This window comes from Mustela nigripes, chromosome 2 (assembly GCF_022355385.1).
Source record: "Mustela nigripes isolate SB6536 chromosome 2, MUSNIG.SB6536, whole genome shotgun sequence".
NCBI lineage: Eukaryota > Metazoa > Chordata > Mammalia > Carnivora > Mustelidae > Mustela > Mustela nigripes.
In genome coordinates, this window is record NC_081558.1 from 12,795,913 (window position 1) to 12,818,429 (window position 22,517).

General features: G+C 58.7%; 2 protein-coding genes across 7 annotated transcripts in view; one reads left to right on the forward strand and one right to left on the reverse strand.

The window, feature by feature from the left end:
• The window catches only part of C2H19orf44 (chromosome 2 C19orf44 homolog), a 16,476-nt gene extending 12,270 nt beyond the window's left edge, over window positions 1–4,206 (forward strand). For 4 of the 5 annotated variants that reach the window (XM_059389307.1, XM_059389310.1, XM_059389309.1 and 1 more), the window contains exons 7-10: window positions 538–633; window positions 2,003–2,169; window positions 3,542–3,595; window positions 3,694–4,206. In XM_059389307.1, coding sequence (XP_059245290.1) covers window positions 538–633; window positions 2,003–2,169; window positions 3,542–3,595; window positions 3,694–3,969 — 593 coding nt within the window. In that variant the 3' untranslated portion in view covers window positions 3,970–4,206. Of the gene's footprint in view, window positions 1–537; window positions 634–2,002; window positions 2,170–3,541; window positions 3,624–3,693 lie in introns of all 5 variants that reach the window. The other variant, XM_059389311.1, reaches the window with a different exon arrangement.
• On the reverse strand, window positions 4,149–22,479 carry CHERP (calcium homeostasis endoplasmic reticulum protein). 2 transcript variants are annotated; one of them, XM_059389306.1, is made up of 17 exons: window positions 22,371–22,479; window positions 21,888–22,061; window positions 18,607–18,791; window positions 17,427–17,564; window positions 16,974–17,125; window positions 15,274–15,418; window positions 15,074–15,163; window positions 13,479–13,734; window positions 12,598–12,773; window positions 10,319–10,754; window positions 8,964–9,202; window positions 7,806–7,939; window positions 6,996–7,082; window positions 6,491–6,634; window positions 6,290–6,406; window positions 5,718–5,812; window positions 4,149–5,451 (listed from the first exon to the last, which is right to left on the reverse strand). In XM_059389306.1, the coding sequence occupies exons 1-17, from the start codon at window positions 22,393–22,395 to the stop codon at window positions 5,258–5,260; spliced, it is 2,787 nt and encodes a 928-aa protein (XP_059245289.1). In that variant the 5' UTR covers window positions 22,396–22,479; the 3' UTR covers window positions 4,149–5,257. The 2 variants fall into 2 exon arrangements, with proteins under 2 accessions (XP_059245289.1, XP_059245288.1); XM_059389305.1 differs by having other exon boundaries at window positions 15,274–15,385; window positions 22,371–22,475.
• Between the last annotated feature and the right edge of the window lie 38 nt (window positions 22,480–22,517).

The following is a 22,517-nucleotide window of genomic DNA, read 5'->3' on the forward strand; positions in this document are numbered from 1 at the left end:
TTGCTAGAAGGCGTTCAAGGTCCTGGGAGCCCAGGAAACCACCATGTTCATCTCCACAGCCTCATGCTGCCCAACGGCACAGCTGGTTGTCTGACTCGGACGAATGTGTGCATTTCTGTATTGTTTTGTCATCAAACATAGCTGACACCATTTTCCTGGGCTAGGCTTAACATCGAAAGGCAAGGAAAACACAGCCTAAATAAACCGGATTTCAAGTGCAGGGCACATTCCTAAGCCTGCCTGTGGCCCTGTAGATGGCCCGTAGAAGGCCGAGGGAGGGGAGGGCCTGATGCCACTGTTTCCAGTCTACATGACCGTAGTGACCGCTTGGGACAGCTCAACTGACTTGTGCCAGGAGAAGCTAGCAGAAGGATGGAGGCCGGCTTGGGCAGAGTTTGAAAGGGGGAAGAGGCTAACAAAGCCAGAAGGGGTGCTGTCCTGTTCAGAGGAGAAAAGATTGGCTTCATGTCTCATGTGCCACCCACTGATGGCAGGTGTCCTACCCACTCACCCCCTCCCCCTTTGTCCCTGGGATAGGGGCCGGCGTGGCGGCCATCGGGCCTGCCCTGGGAGGGACCTACGTGGACCCTGTGCCCATTGCCAGTCATGTCGTCAGCGCGGACTCGATAGAAGGTAACAGTTTGGTGAGGTGGGTCCCAGCGGTGAGGGTGCAGCTTCCAGGCCACCGTGGGTGGGGCGGGCCCCACATTAGTGCCAGGTTCAGGGAATCTATTGGTGAGATTGTCACAGTCTCAGGCAACTGCCATGGTTCCTAGGGTCCCAGATGACAGACTGAGTGTCCGAGAACCTTTGGTCTGTCTTGCCAAAGGATACCCATGTCCAATAAAACAGGAGGGTCACGAGTGACACCTCTACCCCAGCTGGGCTATTCCTGTGTGTTTGTCCCTGTGCCTTTGTGTCCAGAATCCATAGTAGTTTTCCCCCCGAAGACACTCAGCTGGTAGCAGCCCCGGGCCATGGAGCCTTGCTGAGTCTGGGGAGTGGCAGGGGCCCGGGCAGCCCTCCCGGCCTATGGTGGGGGAGGCCCTAGCAGCTGCCGATGGGAGCGCAGACTGCATCAGGTCCCCACAGGGCCACTGACCCCTTGAGAGACATGAACTAGCATCTGTCTAGTACCTCTTCTGTTTTTGCCCCTTTCAATTTTTTAAAAGATGAAGATACTAAAATATAGTGGCTGTAACCACAGGATTGTTTCTATCCTCTCAGAAAACCCTCCCGCTTAGCTAGCACTCCAGAGCTTGTTCCCTGTTGTTACACAGCCTCCTGATGAGCCTTCTGGACGGTCGCATAACTTCCATTTTTCAATGTGTTTTGAATTTAATGAAAAGTTTTTTAGTTGTATTTTTTATTATTTTAGTTTTGTGTTTAAGAACACATACCATGGGACGCCCCGGTGGCTCAGTGGGTTAAGCCTCTGCCTTCGGCTCAGGTCATGATCTCAGGGTCCTGGGATCGAGTCCACATCGGGCTCCCTGCTCGGGGGCGAGTCTCCTTCTGCCTTCTCTCTGCTCATGCTCGCTCTGTCTCCACCAAATAAATAAATAAATTTAAAAAACCCAACCCCACATAAGATGTCCTCTCTTAGCTATTTCTAAGTGTGCAGTTCAGTGGCATGAAGAAGGTTCCCGTGGGGCAGGGGGTCCTGACTGACTAGGCTTCCACTGTGGTTGGGCATGAAGACTCTGGTTCCTTCCTGGGCGCTGAACTTCCCACCTGCGCATCTCCCGGAGCCCGGGATGGTTATAAAAAATTTGCTTCCTGCCACCCGCAGGAAGCAGCTCTCTCACTCCAGGGTAGGGGCACCTGGGGCGGGGGACGGTGGGGCCTCGGGTACTTCGGGGGACAGTACCTTCCAGAAAGCATCCCCATGTGGCTGCACAGGGGCTCTGCAGAGCATGTGGGTCCCACGCGGCTGGCCCCCTCCCCCTGCTCCGGGGTGCACCGGTGGGGAGGCGGCCCCAGTGACCGGGAGCCGGTGCAGCCCTGACAGCCTACAGCCCAGCCGTGTTTGCGCTCAACGACATGCTGAAGCAGCAGCTGAGCCTGACGCAGCAGTTCGTGGAGGCCAGCCGGCATCTGCATGGGTCCCTCCTGCGGTCCCTGGACCGGGACTCATTCCACTACCACACCCTGGAGGAAACCAAACAGGTGACCATGGCACGCTGCGCTTCCCGGGAGAGCGGGCAGGGGCCTCGGCACACGGAGGGGACAGCGCTCAGCTGCGGGCTGCGGGGACGCTGTGGACCCAGCCGCCTACGTTCCCAGCGCAAGGAGCCTGCCTCTGACCTCGGAGCAAAGGCAGCCTCCTTGGGGGTGGAGGGGGTGGTCCTGTCCCTCGGCAGACCCTTCCCGAGCTCTGGCCCAGAGGGGCCTCCTCAGTCCTGGGAGCTGAAGTGCCAAGAATGTCACACCTCATTCTCTCCCCAAATTTTTGTCTGGTTATAAAAAATTTGTTCTCATTTTATGAAGATGGCGTTAGAGAGAGAGGTAGTTTGTAAAAAGCCCTCCATAACTTCCGAGATGATTATTACCAACTCGATGTTCTTCAGATTTTCCCCATGTAAACATGAACTATAGTATGTGTAGTCTACACAGTATTGTGTTATCCTATATTATCAAATATGTATTACCATGTAATAGGCATAACATTCTATTTAATAATGTGTATGTCTACATAGAAATGGCATCATCCTCTATGAGCTATTTTGCATGCTGACTTTTGTCCTTTTCTCTACAGTTTCAGTCCCTAGTTCTCAAAACAAGGACTTTTGAAAAATACGGTCAGGATACCATTATTATATCAAAGCCAAACGAGCTTATCCTTTATTGGATATGCAGTGTTAGGTTTCCACGTATCTCGTGCAAGTTGTACATTTTGTTACTGTCAGAACCCAAAGTGCAGACACATCAAGATTGTCTGGGGTCTATTTGTCTTCTGGTCAGAGAGCAGTGGTTCTGGGCTCTCGTGCCCACGGAGGGACCCACTTTGAGAACCTGTGCTCCACAGGTTTCCCCTGCTCCCCCCCCCCCCACCCCATCTCTCTGATGTCTCCTTGCAGTTTATTTGTTCAAGGAAACGGGTTGTTTGATCGATGGTTGCCCCATTCTAGACTGTCGCTTGTAGCCCTGCAGTCCTTTTCCTCGGGTTGGTCCTACCCATTGGTTGATGGGACACAGCTCCAGGGGTCCGCCTGTGTCACCTGCCTGCAGCCCACCATGGCTTCTCACTGCCGGCGCTGGGCCCACATCCTGGGAGGGGCACCCAGGCCCCCTGTGCTCGTGACGGCTCCCCTGGCAGCACCCCTCCTTTGCCAGCCTCACCCCCAGCCATGGTCACTCTTTCTTTCAGACCCGAGCCTTCTGGGCTCGTCCCTCACTTCCACGGCATGGTCACATGGCATCCTGCCTTTTTTTCGGTTGGCCTGTCCTGGAGCCACGGGGACAGGCACCATCTCCCAACACCCAAGCCCTCAGGAGACTTGAGGCTGCTGTGGTGACACCTCTGTCCTCTGCCCCACAGTACATCAGGCAGCACAGGCCCGCCCCGCTGTCCATGGAGGACGCCCTGCAGGAGGTGAAGGAGGAGCTGTGAGCTCGCAGAGGTGAGGCGGGGTGTGTGGGCTCACGCCGAGCTGGTCCAGTGCAGTGGCTGTGACCCGCGTTGTTTTCCAGGTGACCGTGGTGGGGGCAGATGGCACGGAGGACTCACCTAAGCAGAATCCCAGCTCCAGCCTTTCCGGAGTGCTTGACGCTCCCAGCCCCTGCCTCCTCAGGGTGCCCGGCGCCAGACCCGAAAGGACGCACCGGCCAGGGGAAACGGAGCCACAGGCGGCACTGTCACCACTACTCCTGGGGCGACGGAAGATGCCCGCCTGTCTGGAGCCCCGCAAGGCGGCCAGACGGGCCAGGGTCTGCCTGCCCAGTGAGTGGAGGAGATGGAAGGGGTGAGAAGCCCCGTCTGCTCCAGAGGAGCCCACGCGAGACATCCAGGCTGAGGACACCTGCGGGACGCGCCAGGGCCCAGCTTCTGAGCAGACAGCACAACTCAGACAGCACGGGCCCACCGGGCACGCCCCCTCCGGACTCAGCCAGAGCACGCTTCTAACTCGAACACGCCGAGAAAAAGGTCTTTAAAAAAAGTTTTTATTTGAAGGCAAAACAGTAAAATCCACAAGAAATCGTTAACAGCACGTGTTTACGTTTTATCCTGAATCAGACACATTTAAACAATTCACAGCTACAGGAAATCTAGAACAAAATCAAATCATTTTATCACATCAGGTTGAAAAGTTGGAGAGGACTCTGCATCTTACTGAAAAGAATTGCTGAAAAATGTTTTGTACAAAGAGACGGCACCGCCCGAGCTGCCCAGAGACGCCAGGCGCGGCCCGTCCCCGCAGACCACCCTCCCGGCCAGGCCCCCTCGGCAGCAGGGTGGGACGGGCCCGAGGCACGGCGGGGCTTGCTTTCCCCAGCCAGGCTCGGGGTGGGCCGTCCACGCGAGCGCTGGTGTTGGGTTCCTCTAAGTGACAAACACAAGCAGAGACGCTAAGGACACAGGCTCTCTGAGGGCATCACTCCATGACCTGAAGATACCTCAGATCAGCTTCCTTAGAACCTTCGTTTCTGCAGGGACCGTAAGTGGCTAATGTTTGGGGAAAAAATTTCAACTCAAACAACTAAAGTTAACTGAACTACGGGCCATGAGCACGCCCTAAGAGGAATCAGGTTCCAAATTCTCACTGGGATCCTCTTAGAGCAACATTCCCTTCCCTACCACTAAACATCTGGAGTAAAAATGAAAGCCCTGTGTAAGTGCCAATCAGAAAGGGTCTGTTTTTCTGTGTGTCAGCGGCGCCCGGCCTGGGGCCGGTCCTCCGCGCTCCTCCAGGCCTAAGAGCGGACTGCGGGGAGGTGCGGAACGGCCGTGCCTTCAGGCGAGGGGGCTTCGTATCCAGGGTTGGAGGCTCTCGTGTTTCTTGCTTCTCTGGTGAGGGAAGGAGGCTCGTGGCTGGGTGGCCGGGGCATCTCCGGGCGGGTTCTGGCTTCTGCAGGGAGCTGGTTTGCAGGCGGGGCCCACGCTCTGGAGCATGGTACTCTCCCTAGGCAAGCTAGTGTCTTCCTTCTCTTCTGTCGCTCCCCCGAGCTGTCCCTACAGTCTGTCACTGCCAGGGAGCCAGGAAGTTCCCAACGGCCCAACGCAGTAGCCGAGGCGCGGCTCCTGCCCGCGGAGCGCCTACTTGCACTCATCTCTGGCCTTCATGCGGGCGATGAAGGAGTAGCTCTTGTTCCTGCGGTAGTTCTCGTAGGGGTCGTCCAGGGCCACGCCCACACCCTTGTACTGGTCCCACTTGTCCCGGACGTCCCCCCCCTTGATGGGGTCCTGAATCCCTTGCTCTTTCACGCCGAGGCCACCAGATCCACTCCAGCCTTAAGAAGAAAGGGGGGAGGGCGGTTACAATGCACGGAAGTCGAAATCTGGCCCCTTTATCCATGAATTTAAACAAGACTTCCTGTGCAGAGCTGCATGACATGCGCCCGTGTGCTTTACACACGTGAGGCTGCTGTGGTTAGAAAGAACGCCCAGCGAGAAGCGTGCGGCTTCGCCCTCTCTCGTTCTGAGCGAGCCGGAACCGTCTCTGGCTCCCCAGCCCCGAAAGCCCAAAGCGGGTGGTGGTCCTTCCCAGGAACCTTACCCATTTTCACCAGCATCTGATGTCCTTTGTTCTCTTCCCCGAGCCTTGAATCAGGTATAGGAGGTGCTGAATTAGAACCCAGACCAGCCGAGGAACTAAAATTAAGACAGGTTACGTTTTTTAAAAAAAAGTCGATACATTTATTGGAATGAAAACTCTTAGAATATTACAGCGTGTGGCGCGTGTGAACATTCACCAGTGTTAGAGGGACACACACACACATCCTGGGTCTCTAGCATTCTTCTTCGTCATCTTCGCCAGCCGGCTAGGGGAGCTCCTACCCCGGGCCCTGCCCCACACTGAGTGGCAAGGGCAGGTCGCACGGAACCCCCGACGGCTGAGAGACAGCCCGCCGCTACCTCAGGCTTTACAACGTTACCACGGGAGGTACGAGCGAGGTGAGAGGTGAGGTGCCACTGTCACTGCGCTAGAATTCGCGGTCCCTGAGGGGCCGCCTCGGCACGGGCCACCGGGGGCACATCTTCTAGCGACAGCTTTCAACATTCACAGCAAAGCATCAGAGGCGTCCAGCGCTACCAGCGGTCGCTGGACAGTTAAGACAGAAATCTTACGGCGGGGTGGGGCTCCGGGACCGTGACCGACGTCTCCTTCCTGGGGAGTAGGACTTGGAGCGGGAGCGGGAGCGGGAGCGGGAGCGGCTGCGGGAGGAGCGGGAGCGGCTGCGACTCCTGCAGGGAGGACAGAGCGGGCGGTGGGCGCGGCCACGGGTGCCACCGAGGGGCCCCAGTCCACGCGCACGGCCCCCAGCCTACCTGGAGCGGGAGCGGGAGTAGGAGCGGGAGCAGGAGCGCGATCTGGACCTGGAGTACGAGCCGGAGGACTTGGACGACCTCGAGTTGGAGCGGGAAGAAGAGCGCCCTCGGCTTTTGGATCTGCTCCGAGACCGGGAGGGGCCACTGCAGAGAGAGGCCTGGTGAGTGGTGCACCTCGAACTTTCTGGAAGACCCCAGGCTGCACCTTTGGGTGCACCCTGCACCCAGACCTGCCCATTCCCCTCAGAGGACTCCAGGTCACAGCTGATCACACATGACGGCAAACCCCTCTGGGGCTGGCGTCTTAGGTGTTCACTGGGGCCTTGTGGGGAAAACCCACCCCAGAACCAAGCAGAGACCGGTCCTCCCTCCGTCTGCCCGTCAGGGGAGCCAGGATGGCCGGGGGCGTGACTGGATGGCGGGTCTGCCGGGGTATCTAACAGTGCCTCGGGCCTGCTCTAGCTCGCAACGCAGGCTGACCATGCATGGGCACCCGGGCCCTCACCTGTTGCGCTTTTCCTGGCCCTTCCGCCGCCGTGCCCGCATCTTCGCTCGGAAGAACTCGTAGAGGCCGTTCTGCTCCCAGCCTTCACTGTAAGACACGGGCAGTTCCTGTGTGACTCTGCCAGCCTCCCTCCCGCAGGGAACTCGTGCAAGTCGGCAGTAGTGAAGCCCACCAGGCTTTCCTCCCCTCCCTCATTCCCTTGGACGCTGAGCCGGGTCCGGCACCACGGGCAGCCCTTCCTCACACGGGAAAGCAGAGAGGCTGGGCACAGGCCTGGCTCGCATGCCTTTTCCACATCAATGTTTCCCGAAATAGCTCAGGTGGCTCTTATGGCCTATATCTAGCTGGGGTCAAAGGAGCTCTGACTCCTAGATGGACAGGCCTGTGACCCAGAACAGGGCAGGAGACAGTTTTAGCTGGACTGGTGACGAGTCCGTTGGAGGGTGTCCTGGTGGTGGTGGTGGGGTGTTCTCGTGACAAAACTTGGGGCACATAAGCACACAGTCTGAAATACGCCACACCTGAGAGGCCAATTTGTTCTAATGTGTCCCCACTAGAGAGGCCCTTCGTTGAGAGACACCATATGTGTGACACTTATTACCACAGCCAGGGGCGAGACGGGCCGTAACCCGGCCTAGCACTGTACAGCCTGCCCTGCTCCTCAGCTGGGCCTCATACCACCTGGGGCAGAAGGCGTGCTCATTAGCAGTCCTTCTCACGAAGCCAATCCAGGCAGAAGTCAGGCCAGAAGAAGGGGACAGAGGACCCCAAGCCCAGCCCAGCCCCATCCCTGGTCCCCAAGCGCCATACCTGTTTCTGGGCCTGTCATGGGAAGGGGGACTATAAAAGGCCTCCACGGCTGCCAAGAGCCTCTCGCTGGGCGGCATGGGGGGTGGGAGGCGGATGTCTTTTGGGTCCAAAGGCTTGTACTCATGGTCTTCCAGCTGTAGAGGAAAAGACAATTCTCAGACACGCCCTGCCAGAACCCCCCTCCTGCCCACCCAGGGTGCTGTGGTGACTGGGGGAGCAGGGTCGGGGGATACAGGGTTACCCTGGACACTAGCTCTTCCTGCTGCCCTTCCTGGGGAATCCCACCAAGGCCGCAGCCACATCAATGATCTGACTCTTAGGCGAGGTGGCGGAAGAGTGCTTTGGGGCCAAGTTCTCTCTCCAGACACACACCACACACCAAGTACTCTCTCCAGACGTGACACACACACTCCAAGCTGAGGTGACAGTAAGACCCCTTGGTTTACTGAGACATGACGGGGATCCCAGATGCTGCCACCTGGAGACTTCTGCCCTGTGCTCCCAAGTCCTATCCCGGGGCCGCCTCCCAGGTCACAGCAGCCTCCGCCCAATCCAGGGAACCCCGTCGCCAGAAGCCAGCTCAGCTTGCACCCCTTGCTACCCCCGTGTGGCCCCTCTCAACTTCTAGTCCCATGGGGCCTCAGGAGCCACGGGAAGCGCCCTGCCCCGCCAGCACATCTCCAGAGCTGCTCCCAACCTCGCCTTGCTCCCCGCGCACCCCCAGCGTTGCCCCTCCCTGTGTTCCCTGCAGGCCCAGCTCGGAGGCCACCCCTTCTCTAGGAAAGGTCTTCACTGTCAGCCCCTGAACAAGGCAGCTTCCCAGGGCCGGGATCAAGAGGACCCGCACCTCGTGCCCGGCCCGGCCCGGCCCACTCACGGCCGCAAAGCGTGTAGCACCGGGAGGGACGCGTGGAGAGCGAGCAGAGGGGACACAGGCCTTGCTCGTTTTCGCCTGAGGAAGAGGCGTTGGCTCGGACACGTTCCCACTGACTAGTCATGTCTGCTGGGCATAGCAACGAGCGGGAAGGGACCCCGAGAAGCAATGTCTGTCTGTCCCCTGCTGGGAACTGGGCTCCACGTCTGAGATTGTTACACGGAGGCCCAGAAGCCGGCACCAGCGTGTGCTATGAAGCTGGGCGCTCGCCGTGGTGATGTTACCTTCACGAGGGGGGCCATCAGCCCTGCAGGCAGATCGAAGTAGGGCACGTTGGGGACCAGGCTAGGGTCATCATGGTTGATGTGGGGAGGGCCCTGTCGCCGCATGTGGGGGGGCTGCCCATTGAAGCCATGGGGAGGAGGGCCGAAGTCAGGGTGCTGGGGCCCACCCCAGGGTGGGTGCTCGTTGATCCCAGGATGAGGCATGCGGTGGCCGGGGTGGTGGTGAGGGGGTCCCATCTCTGCAAAACAAAAACTCCTTTCAGGCCTACCGGGCAGCTGTGAGCAGGGCAGTGAGGACAATGCGGCCATGATCTGCAAGGGGACAGGTGCCCGTGGGAGGCGTTCACAGAGGGCCCACCACCCACTGCTGGGCAGTGCTGCCCAGCACCTCCTCTCCTGTTCGCGCTGCCCGGGGTTGTGTAGCTAGTTGGGGAGGAGCCGGAATGGGGGCGACCTGGCCTGCACCCATACCACCACCACTCAAGGTGGAAGGGAAAACCAGGGCAATCACAAAACCTTAAAGGAGCAACATTATGGGCCGATCACTACCACTGTCTTTGGAGACAGGGCATTTCTAAAAGGTGATTCACTTGAGGGGAGATCCCGCAGGTGGACCCCGATCCGACACAACTGGCAGGACACCAATGCGCCCAGAGGGAGGAGGACACGATGACGGGAAGAAGACCCGGTGGTCTCTGACTTCCAGCCCCCGGAGCTGGTGGAAGCGCCTGCCACATGCACTTTGTTACCATGGCCCCGGGAAGCGTGGACCGGCGAATACATGTGCTCCTTGGTCTCGGCTAAACTTGTAGCCGAGAATGGAGTTTAAAGCAAAAATAAAAGAGGCGACAGAGTAGAAATATTTTTTTTTTGAAAAGAAAAAAAACCCAACAACTCTATAGATTCTTCCAAGAAAGGCAATGAAAAAAGCTGCTAAAACAGCGGGACAGGGAACAGGGAAGGCCCCTAGACTCCCTGCCCTGCCTGCCTGCCTGCTGCGGAGCTTGCAACTGTCCTTCCAGAAGGCTCATGCCTTTCCTCCTCCCCAGGTGTGTGGGCAGCAGAATGAGACTTCAGCTCTATTGCCAGCCCAGTGTGTCATGTGCCTGAGGGCCCAGACGGGACTTCTACACCATCCCATGACCCCCGGCTTGTCACCCTGACTCAGGGGACCTCCCAGGTCCTGCAACTGATGTCAAGTAGGACCCTCCTGGCCATGGGGGGGGGGGGGGGGGGCCACTGCGGGGGGGTTTCCCGCAAACAGCTGCCAGCACCGCCTCAGGAAACAAGAAGCAGGAGAGGGAAGCGCTTCCCGGACACAGGACAGTCCCCACGGAGGGCACCCTCGCACTCACCGGCAGGGAAGTCCCCCTGGGGATAGTCGAAGCGGTGAGGGTAGGGTGGCCGCTCGAAGGGGTGCCGTGGGGGGAAGTCGTCCTGCATGAAGCGGGGCGGGAAGCGGTTGAAGTTGTGGGGGTGCGGCGGCTGGTTGAACTGCGGATGCTGCTGGTGGGGCGGGAAGGGCCCTCGGAAGTGCGGCGGCCGCTGCATGCGGAAGGGTGGCTCACGCTGGCCCCCGCCCCAGGGCGGCTGCTCATGCTGGCTGTTCCAGGGGCCCTCAAACTGGCTGTTCCAGTTGGGGTCGGGCTGGCTGTTCCAGGGCGCGTCACGCTGGCCATTCCAGCCGGGGTCCCCACGCTGCTCGCCCCACATGCCCTCGTGGCTGTTGTTCCAGGGGGGACAGTGGGGCGGCCCACCCTGATGATGCGGGTAGGGCGGCTGCTCGGGAGGCTGCAAGGCAAAGAATGGACGTGAGCCCCTCCCGAGGCCTGGCCTACACCGGGCACACCTCGGCAGTGTGGCTCTCCAGCCATGGAGGCGACCCGGCCCTGAGGTGGTGCGGCCTCCTCTGCTCAGCCGTGCAGTGGGGGTTGGGGTGCCTGTGCGCGCTCCTACGCTCAGACCTACACCTCGGCTGAGGGTTTCCTATGTCTGCATTGGAGCTGGGTGGGCCCCAAGTGCCAGGGATGCCAACACTCCCAGCTTGGCAGCCTGACCTGGAAGCCGGCAGACGCGTCCCAGTTCCTGTACCCCTTGGTGGCTCATGCAAGGGTGCATCCCCCACGGCCTGCGGAGCGCAAGGAGGAGCTGCACCCCGGGGGCCCATGGTAGACACCTGCCCTGATGACAGCCCCCTCCGTGTCACTTAACCTCTGCTCTGGGTAGTCTTTTGGGTCAGCTCCCATAGTAACTACTTGCCCTCAAACCCCATCTCAGGAAAGGTCGCTCTTTCTGTAGTGGGAGACAACATGAGCTCTAGATCTCACCCAGCGGCTGTGAGACTTGAAACCGGGATTTTAACCCCAAACTCATGGCCACAGTGGGATGTACCGAGGACTGGATGACCAGGGGGCCCATCTTTAGGGTTACAGCTGCTTGGCCCTGCTGACTGCCAGCAGAGGTGGACCTGGGCCACACCACACCCTCAGGTCTTTCAAGAGGTTAGAAGCCACATTCTAAATACAGTTATTACTTCAGAGCACCTGGGTGGCTCCATCGGTGACATCCGACTCTTGATCTCGGCTCAGATCATCATCTCGGGGCCATTGAGTTCAAGCCCCACATACCAAAAATCAAATCAAATCAATACATCAATCAGTAAACTAATATTTAAAAAATGTTATTTCAAAATGTGTTAAGATCCCACGTGGGCAGGCCAGACCAAGTGTACCTGTGTCCCAAAGCAGACCCTCAGCAAGGGGACCCTTGTTGTCCTAAGCCCAACCTACCAGTCCCCAGAAGTGACCCTGAGACACCTACACAATGGTGTACCATCAGAGGGTACCCATAAGATGCGTGATTATCACTGGGCGCTCGTAAGTGGGAGCTGTCTTTACGGGGAGGCCCAATCTTCTGTGAAATTAAATCTATTCTCCTAAACCTCAGGTTCTGGGGCGGGGGGGGGGGGGGGCACAGGTGCAACAGGTAACTCAAAGCCACAAGCCCCTCTTATCAGTCTAGAGCCGTTTCCCTCCCGTCCTCACCACAGAGTCACCTAGCAGGGCCGCAATCACTGGGTCCTGTCAAGGGGAAGGTGGATGTCCAGGAGAGGCCAGGGCTGCACCCAAAGGCTCCATGAGATCAGATCCAGTGGCCAGAGAGCAAGTGGATGTTTCTGGTGTTTTCCAGTCATGCTACACTGGATAAGATGACCCCTGCCCTGGCCTAGAAGTTTCTGAGCTCAAAGAACCAGAGGGAGTGACCAGCACCTCTGCCCCAGAAAACACTGCCAGTCCTACACATCTGACCTTCCCTTTCCTTACGTGAGTAGTGTTCTTTCCAGGGAGACAGAATGTTGGCGCCATGCTGGCTGAATTAGAGAAGGGACAGAACCCCGCTCACCCTGCTGTAATGGACCATTCGAAACTGCCCAGCCCTCACAGGAACACAGGGACCACTGCTCCTAAGAGGCCCGGATGTTGGCATGGGCATGGGTGTGAGGCCCAGACTGTCCTGCCCTGCCCCCCCACCCAGCCACTGCAGAACCTGTTTCCCCAGCAAGCCAGCCCAGCCCAGCCCCCAGACCCGCACAGGGGACCGCCTGCCCACCCCTACCACAAGTCTAGGAAAATACCTGCTGTTGGCCCCAAGGAGCGACAGGATGAGGCTGGTCAAACCACGGAGGTTTGTTGGGCGGGATCTGATCGTGGGGCCCTGGACCCCGGGGGCCGGCCGCGGCAGGATCCTGGACTCCTCCTGAGGCGTCATAGTCGGAGGAGCCGGGCATTTGGATGGGAGGCTTGCTGTCATCTAGAGCCAGACAAGAAGTTGGTTGGTGGTGGCAATGGTCAGCGGGCGCCTCCTGAAACCATGTTCAGTAACACCCGGGACCAACTCAGGCTGGGCCTTTACCTCTCGGGAAATCCTGGCTGCGTGAAGCCGCCCGAAACCGATGGCCTCCAGGAAGGCGGCGAGAGGCGGGGAGGCTGCCCTCACCGGGGACACACCCCTTTGAGAGCTTTCAGATAAATACCTTAACTTATTCTGTACCTAGTTTGCTCCAAAATTTTCATCACTGAATTTTATTAAAAATCTCTTCTTCAACCACTTGAAAGATCGTTTCCCACCTCATCTGTTGTCTGATGAGACTTCTAAGTGCTAAACCATCCTTACACATGCCTGGGGGAAAGCCTATTACCGCATCATTATTTTATTTTTTTAATACTTGGTTAGATTTCAGATGGGAAGTATTTCTGCATCTTTGTTTGCAAGGGATGATGCCTGATATCCGTAATTCCTTCTCTTTGCCCATCCGGTGTAAAAGCCTGGTCTCAGAAACTCATTTGGGCAGCTTTTCCCCTGTTCCCTGGGAGTAATCACCTGAGTGGTAAGGTTTGGGGGCATCTGCCTGTGAACCCCCCAGGCTTGGCATTTGGAAACAGATCCTAGAACCAGAGCCCTTCTCTGGGGGAGAAGGCTGCTTTCTAGGAGCGGCCCCCCCAGGGAGCTCCGTACCAGGTTGGGTGGTTGGTGGGATGGTAGGGGCGGGCGTGGGGGCCGGCGGCGGGGCGGGCGGCGGCGGGGTGGCCTTGACCTCGGCCTCCATTTGCGGCATCTGAATCTGCTGTTGCTGTTGCTGCTGCTGCTGCTGCTGCTGCTGGGCCAGGCTGTTGACAAACTCCTCGTGCTGCGTCTTGAGGGTCTGGATCTGCTGCTGGAAGGCGAGCTGCACCGGCTGGACCACTGAGGAATACTCGTTGATAAGTGTCGCCTGGCAGAGAGAGAGGAGAGTGGCCGACACTCACGACAGATGCCTCGGAGCCTGCTGCCGAGTCCCAGCCCTTCCGGAGCCACTCGGGACGAGCCCTGGAAAGCCGGAGGAATTCAAGGCAGTCCCTCGGGTGGGCAGGCAGGGAGGGGATGGTCCCGTAAAACGAAAAATGCAGTCCCGACAAGCACAGATCATCTAAATCTAGCCCCAAACCGGTGACAAGGATGCTGGCTGCAGCGAAGTCCGTGATTCACTGATCCCAGGAAGGGGCAAGAAGAGCCACACCCTGTCCTCTGACACAACCGTTACAGACACGACCTGGACGAGCGTTCCAGCCCGCTGTCACGGGCTGTGCTGCTCACTCGCTGCCCAGCTTTGAGGAAGTCACAACCCTGCTGAGCCTCGACTTCCTCAGCTATAAAACAGAGCAACAGGACCTATCCTCCAAGGATTTCGGGGGAGAACTTGGTGAGATAACAGGGAAACGGACCAGGGCAGCTGAGTAAATGTGAGCTGCAGTGAAAGAAGAAAATCAGGAGAAACAAAGCAGTTCACGTCACTGTGACAAGGTGCAGTAAGTCTGCTGCTTTACTTAACAGAACAAGCGGGAGAAATTTTAAAAGCATGACACCCGCGTTCCTCACTTGGGCTGAGTATGAAAGCTGCCCAGCAGCGGGGTGGCCCTCAAGACCATCAGAGGATGCAGCCAACACAGCTTCTGACATTCAACCAAATCCTTTCAGAACAACAACAGCTTTCCACCTGAGAAAAGGGGGCGTGAGCTCTGCCTTTTCTTCTAGCAGCTGCGGATAGGGCTGTGATGCCGGCGTCACAGCAGAGGTGGCCAAGGAGACCTGGGCGGCCCTCCCAGCCCGCCTTGTGCAACCCCCACCCCATCCTCTGAGCAGACGCCTCCCCGGCGAGAAGACAGACATACACACAGGGAACGCTGCCTACATAATCAGACCATGGCAGCCCAGACGACACCGAGGCTTGCTTATGCTTCCGACATGCAGAAGCTGGCCCTGAGGACCAGAGCCGACAAGCCAAAGACACCACCAGGAGCCGTGCCTGGTGGACAGGGCAAGCTGGCCACAAGGGCACCAGGAAATGTCAGGCGGGCTCACCTGGGAGGGGCTCAGTGGTCACAGTGGATGGGACGGGGTTCTCCAGAGGCTGCTGCTCACCACCATTCCAGAGACACAGGCGGGAGCCCCGTTTGGAAAGTGCTACCTGGCCTTTGAAATCGCCAGTTCCCCAGGAGGGAGCTGGGGGCCACATGACTTCTGGGAACATGCGGTGGCAGCCAGAGCGCCGTGTGGGTGGGGAGAGCACCCACCTGGTACTGGCCGAGCCCCAGGGCCGGGCTCTGTAGCTGCTGGATGATGGAGTCGTCAAAATAGCCATTCTTCTCCCAGAGCTGCAGGAGCTGGATGCAGGGGAGGAGGGAGAGGCTGCGGTCAGCAGGAAACCTAGCATCTCCACCACCCTGTCCCTCTCCGCCCCCTGGCCCCCGCCTCTCCCAGCTGCCCCACATACCCGGGCGATCTTCTGCTGCTTGTCCTCCTCCACGGCCAAGAAGCTGGTGCAGTAGATGGGCACCACGACTTTCTGCAGGGCGGCCAGCAGCTCCCTGGCCTGCTTGCGCTGGCTGTGAGGGAGAGACCTTCCGCGCGTCAGGGCCCTGGGGCGGGACCCGGCCACGCGCCCGTTACCATTGCGGCTCCAGCCACAGCACCCTCTGCCTTCTTGGGACGTGGGCCCCCAACCCAGCTGGGACAAGGGCTGGGCTCCCTCTAAGACCTGTGCTGGCAACTCGGCCCAAGGGACAGACGGACAGCAGTGGAAGGAGGAAAAGAAGAGTCTGTCACCTTGGTCTCCTGATCAGTAAAATAAGCCTCCCTCCAGGGGTGGCACAAGGACACACGGACCCACAGACCCAAGACCCGTAGTAGGAGCCCCAGCTGTCCACACGGCCTCACTCAGCCCTGTCACCCCCTACGCACAAGACCTCAGCTTGAGCCCCACTTCTAGGAACCAGAGGGAGGGTGCCAGACAGGCCAGGCATCTAGGGACATGAGGCAGCCTGCCCTCCCATCCTCCCGGGGCGCTGCACATGTGAATGGGCATGGAGGGCGGCAGAGGCTGATGGCACATGTGGTGTCTCCTAGAGGAGGAAGCAGGGCAGGAGGCGAGCAGCCAGAAGCCCTCCCATCACCAAGCTCACCGGAGGTGCTCAGAGTCAGCTGGGGATGGGGAGGGCAGGGAAGAGGAGGGGAGGGGCGGGAATGGGAAGAGAGGGGAGGGGAGGACAGGGTGAGCGCACAGGGCTCCTAGACAGAGCACAACTCAAGAGGAGCCCGGCAGGACGACCGCCAGCCATGGGCTGTGTCTCTGCAGAGCTGCCCTGGTCAGCACAGCGGCTGGTGGAAGCAGAAGAGCAAAGAAGGTTCTGAGCAGCTGCCGGTCTCCCAACAGCAAAGGAATAAAGGAGTGACGAGGCAGGGAGTGGCCAAGTGGCAACAGAGCCACCTGTGTGGCCCAGGAAACAGGGAGTGGAGGGGCAGGGACCCAGGCTGCACGAACGCAGTAGGCGATGGGGCAAGACGGGGGAAGGGTCGGGGAGAGGCAGAATCCATTTCTGCTGCTCTCACGGGAACTGTCCCCTTCAGCCAGGCCAAGCTCAAAGCCAAACTTGGCAGCCAATCTGGACGGCTAAGGACTGGTCTCGCTACCAACGTGTGCTTCCGCCGATCCCCTCCCCGGGCCTGCTCTGGCCCAGCTGTCGGGGTCTGTCAAGTGACCCTCTAGCATCAGGGTAGCAGACGCTGCAAACACCGGCCTGGCCTCGGGAGGGCTGGGGGAAGGGGCGGGAGAGAGGGCAGCAGAGAGGACCCCTGGGAGGGATCCTGCAGCAGCGCAGTCAGGGGACAGGGCTGTGTCTGTGTGTAGATCACGCGCAGAGAAGCTGGCGCTGGAGAGAGACGGACATGGAAAGACACCCAGATGCTTCCCCGAGGACAGCGAGGAAGGGACAGTGGCCCGTGACGAGGCCAAGATGTAGGGGCGCGGGGTGTCCTCCGATGGTGAGCTCATGGCTCAGACCAACCCTCCTCTGGGGTCTCTGGACAAGTTCCCCCCCCCCCCCCACCAGTCCCCGGGCAGGCCAGGCTACGAGCGCAGCCCCGCGGAGGGCCGGCAGACGCCAGTGGAGAGGCGCAGTCCAGCAGGGCCCTTACCAGTGGTGCAGGACGTCGTTGATCAGGTAGATGAGGTGCAGCCGCAGCTCGAAGTGCGCCCCGTCGGCCGTGATGCGGTTCCGGAGGTGGCCCGCCATCAGCTCACAGTGTGGCGGGGACTTGGCATTGCTGAACATCCAGTTCTTCCCAGCCTGCAAGAGCCAGGCTGGTGGTTGAGTCAGGGCGCATGCAGGGGCACGGGGGTGCGAGGGCATAGCCCGGGGGCACGGCGTCCCAGGGCTCAGGGGCACGCTGAGCTGCCACCTGCCTTCCGCCTGGGAGCAGCACACCTTGCCCACAGGCTGTCCCACCCCCTCTCCCCACCCCACCCCGTGCTCAAGAGGAAAGGCTAGGGAGAGATAGGCCTCCTCTGGAGCAGCCCAGCCTGGGAGTGTCCCCCTCATCGGGAGGGAGCACCTGTTTTGGAAGCACCCCCCTGCCACCTGCCCTCACCGAGATGGCATCTTTGGTGCAGGTGTCGATGATAGGTTGCAGCAGGTTGTCAAACTCATTCATGTCCAGCTGGGTCTCCTCCAGGAGCTTCTGCATCTGCTGCTCTACGGCGTGGGCCACAGCTGCGGTCACCTGCTCCTAGGAAGCCGAGCAGGATAGAGACTGCGTGAGGAGGACCTCGGCCTAGGGAGAGCCTGGCTTCTCGGTGCCCTACTCCCGGTGCCAGGATGTCACACTCAAACCCCGAGACAGGCTCCTGGGGCAGTCATGGTCACAGCCATTACCGCAGCAGACTCAGGATAAAACAAACCAGGACACAGCAGGAGACGATGTCTGCCCCGAGGTGACAGATGGAAGAACGAACACCCAAAAGAACAAGGAACCTCAGCAAATCAACAAAAACAGAAAGAAAACGGAGGGACGGGGTGGACAGACGACAACACTGAGAAGATGTCCAAACGGTCGCCAGTCAAGGGAAAGGTGAGCAACCACACAGGCAGTCAGGGAAATGAGAATTAAATTGGGACGCGGGGCCTCACCGACTAGATCCGCTGAGGCCCAGAGCTGCTGCGGGCTTGGGCAGTCAGGCCCCCCAATCCCTGACAAGCACTGTGTGGAAACTAAGGGGGAACATTCTAGAGTTGTTTTTAGCAGAATGATGGTAACTTTACATCTTGCATCCAGTAATAAAAGCGGGGCTAGTGCTTCAGAGCTCTTGTTTCTTACTTGTCTTGTTTTTCAAACATTTCATCCTATTGTACTTTGGCCAAAAAATCAGATGATGACTAACCAGGACAAAAGGGTCTTTCCCTACAACAGCCTGGGGTGACCTAGTGAGTAGGAGCTGGAGCCAAGGGCACTAGAGGCCACCTGGCCTGCACAGTTACTTCACGGTTCCTAACGTGGCCCCACCTGTGGGCGTCCGCCCCGCACAAAGGGTGTCTGAGCAGAGAGCTTGTGGAATCATTTCACCCACAAGAAGCAGCAACAGTTTGTCCGGTGTCAGGGGTTGAGCTAAAACACCACAGGTGGTGGCAGCCCCGGGGAGACACAGCCCGTGTGCGGTGAAGCATTCTTCTGCCTGCTGCTATGCAAACCTAGAGGCACAGGCTGAGTTCCTGGCACGTAGCTTGGGCCAGAGGGGAGGCGGTGAGGGGGTGGGGAGGAGCAGGCCCCATACCTGTCGGAGGGCTAACAGGTGCTGCTCCTGCTGCTGCAGGTTCCACTGGCTCTGCTGGATGAGCTCGTCCATGGATGGGGCTCCCTGGGCTGACGGGATGGGCGCCGCCGGGGCCAGCGGGGGCTGGGGCAGGGGGGGCAGGGCCGCGGCTGGCTCCAACTCTGGGGCCTGCTGCTTGCAGATGACTGGTGGGAGAGGAGGAAAGGTGGCCCCCATGAGAAGGCAATCCCTCGGCTGCCGCTCTGGCAGCTCCAACCCCTGCCTAGACTCCCACCCACAAGAACCCCTGCGAGGTGCTGCAGACCCCTCACTCTGTGCCCGGCCCCTCCTGCCCTGCCCCCCACTGACAGGGTCCTAGCCCTGGACACTTTTCAGTGTGACGTCACCTTGCCCCCTTTCCCACCCACCATCTGGCCTGGCCCACCGGCCTTCCAGCTGCGACCACACACATCCCCCTAGACCCTTCACCCAGGCCCCTGCTGAACCCAGATCATGGCTGCTGGTAGACAAACAGCCCTCCCCAATGGGATCTCTCGAGTCCCAACCCTGCCACCTCCTGAGCAGCTCCCGTCTTTAAAAACACCTTTGCCCCACGTCCCTCTGCCACTGATCTTACCACTGAGACTCATCTTCAATTCTTTGCTCCCGTTTCTGTCGCCCCCCAGCAGTCTGGCTGCGCACCCCCCACCCCAGGGAAGCCACGGACATTGTTCCTCAGCCACTCCGCCCTGTCTCAGGTCCTTGTCTCACATAGCCCTGTGTGGCCACCCCCAGGCCCCTGTGTCTTCCTCCGTCGGACCCCTGAATGCAGGGGTGCCTGGTTCTGCCCGCTCCTCTGGGCCAGTCCACAGGGTAGTGGGACACAGGAGCTGCGTGCCATTGCTCCTTCCTCTACCCTCTCTATCCTGGAATCCTCGCATGATGATCTGATCAAGGACTTTCCAAAGGAACCTCAAACAGGCCCGCGTGTCCTCTTGCCCTGTGCTCCACCTCCCCAGGGCCCCTCCCGGCCTCCGTGGCTGGCATAGCTATGCCCTTAACCGAAGCCCAGAAGGTCCCGGCATATCTTTCTCCCTCATCCCGCAGTAACAAGCCACCCTGGGTGGTAAAGGCATGCTCCTAGATGACACCAGCCCGTGTCCCTGCCATCACCACTATGACTCTGCTGTCACTTGCATCACCGTTGGAACTGATCTCCCTGGGTCCCCTCCTGCCCCGTGTACTTCACAGCACGGCTGGAGAGCTGCTGTTCACCAGCCCCGGGTGGAACCTGAACCGGACGAGTCTAGAAATGCCAAGGGAGCCTCCTGGCACCTTCATAGCAACTTGACATTTCACAGATCATGTTTTATTGTATTTTGCAAAAGTGTACTTTCCACAACAGATTGGAAGTTTTACAAAACAAAAAATAAAAAACTAGGCCTTCAGCAGACTTTGTAAAGCGCCCTTCTAGGAGAGCCTTGGGGCTCACTCCTCAAACTACCAAGGTGGAGTGCCAGCTACACCATGGCTAAGCCTGCTCTGCAACACAGACCTGAAATCCTCCAAGACCTCCCCAGAAGCTTCGGAGAGAATCCCTAAGTCCCTGGCCAGCCAGCCCTCCCCTCTTCTGCATCCCGGTCTCTGCCCATTCCAAGCATCCCCGTTTCCCTGGGCTTTACCCACTCTGAACTACTGCCCCCTCCACTCCCAGCCCCTCCCAAGGCTCTTCCCTCTGTGAACTTTTCTTTGTTTCCAGCTGGCTAACTGTCAAACATCCTCTAATCTCAGCCGAAATGCTGCTGCCTGCAGAAGGCATTTCTTGAACTCCCATCTTCCTGTTAGAAACACCCTATCCTTCCCCCCCCCCATTACATTACCAAGTCCCAAGTGGCTTCTGATTTCTGACCCTCCAGGGAGGGAGTGGGCTCCCCTCACAGTCACATGAATCAAAGCACTGTCCTCTGCCTGGTTATGCCACCCTCGTCAATATCCAAATGGTGTCCCAGTTCGTGAACTCTACCCCTTAACCCCACTTGCTCCCATGCCCAATCTGACTCAACCTGCTGACCGAATTCAGACCTTACCATCAACTAACCTCACTAGTCTGCAGCCTCCACTCATGGCCCCTCCAGCCTGGCCACAGTAGAGGCCACACTGGCCACACACACCTGACCCACCTCTCCCTTCTTTCAAACTCTCTTGTAGCTTTTCGCCGCCTATAGCAGCAGTTTCCAAAGTGATATGCTGGGGCCAAGGAATGGCTGCTCCAAAAACATGTTTTTGTAACACAACAATTTGCCTATGGTTTTAGGCAAATCACCCGTACCCCCAACTCAAACCTAACTGGGCACCAGATGAACCCCTAGACTGCAGGAGAAAACCCAAACCTTCTTCCTGGCATTTACCACTCCAGATCAAACCCTTCCCTCCTCTATATACATTCCATGCTCCAGCTGTGCTGGGCCTCTCATGGTCTCTCTTACCGTTCCCTAAACATTGTATTTACTCATGCCACTGCACCTTTGCTGTTTCCCACAAGCTTTTTATAGAACACCTACTAAGTACCACGTACCAGGGCACAAGACCCAAACAGGATCTGGTTGGCCTCAGGGAGCCTGTAGTCAATGCCCAGGTACTTGGCAGCCTCAACTTCATTCATTCAAACAATGCATCTAGAAATGTGACACGGAACAAGACAGAGGTGGGCTCTGCCCTCAGGGACCCTACCCCCAGGTGACTATCTATTATTTAAAAGCCAGCTGTGATTCTTAAACCCATCTTAAACTCTTCTGAGGGCAGGGCTGGAATCCTGATATCCAGCCCCAGTGAACATCGACAAATATCTCCCAAAAACTAAAACTCAAACAAGTCTTTTGGATCTGGACTGCAAACACCTGAAATGCACAAAAATCTTGCTAGACCCACAGAGCTCACAAAGGGTCCTGGACCGTGCCTGCCAGGAGGGTCCCTGTCCAGCTTCTCTCACTTCTACCCCGGAAAAACACTGAAACAGCCACTCTACTCCTGCTGACTTAAGTCATCACATCTGCAAGAACAACAGAGAAATCCCTGATCCGGAGCCTAAAAGAATCGATAACCTCGTTCTCCATTACACTCGGACCCAGAAGCCGCTCGGTGCAGGGCCCTGGGAACAGGGGAAGGGATCATGAAGGCGCAGCTGCCCCATTTTCAGAGACAGAGCATGCGGCCCACAGGAAGGCGGTTTGTGGCGGAGCCCGAACTGGAGTCAGAGAAGGGAATCGCTGGAAGGGACGGCCTGAGAGCTGGAGAGAACTCACGCTGCTGCTGCTCCAGCGCCAGCTTGCACTTGTAGTAACTGTAGAACTCGCCTCCGAACAGAAACGAGAATTTCGGGTTGTCCTTTTGCTTCTCCATCGTCATCTTCTCAAACTCGGGCCCGTTGCGAGCCACGAACTGGGCCAGCTTGTCGATGACATTTCGAAGCTCCTGGTCTGGAGGACGGAGAAAAGGCCACGCGGGGCGTCAGCGAGGACCGCCCAAATCCGGGGGCCCTGGCGTCGCAGCCCCCGTCCGCCGGGCCGGGGTCCCTAGGGCTGGGCTCCGGAGAGGCCGCCCTTGTACGGGTCCCGATAGGGGCCACACACGCGCCGGGGATGCGGGGACCCGCGGGAGAGGCCGCAGGCGAACCCGGGAGGCCGAGCCCCGCCCCCTCCTAGGCCCGGAAACCCCGGAAGGCGGGGCGGACCGAGAAGGGATTCCAGGGAGAAAGAAACGGTCCCCGAGCCCAGGCTGGGCCTCACCGTCGGGCGGCAGAGGCATCTCCATGGCTCCGGCCGCAGGGAACGTCCTCCGGCGCCTCACGATCGCCCACCAGCCCCGTCTGCGGAAGCCGGCCGGAAGTGGCGCGAGGGAGCCGTTTACGGCTCGTCTCGCGGGCTGCTTCCGCC

Coding starts and splice junctions, on each gene's coding strand:
- CHERP (XM_059389306.1), bottom strand. CDS start 22,395: ATGGAGATGCCTCTGCCGCCCGACG. Junction 12,774..13,478: donor CCCACCAACCACCCAACCTG/GTACGGAGCTCC, acceptor GTCTGGCTCTAG/ATGACAGCAAGCCTCCCATC. Junction 9,203..10,318: donor CCAGGGGGACTTCCCTGCCG/GTGAGTGCGAGG, acceptor TTTGTTTTGCAG/AGATGGGACCCCCTCACCAC.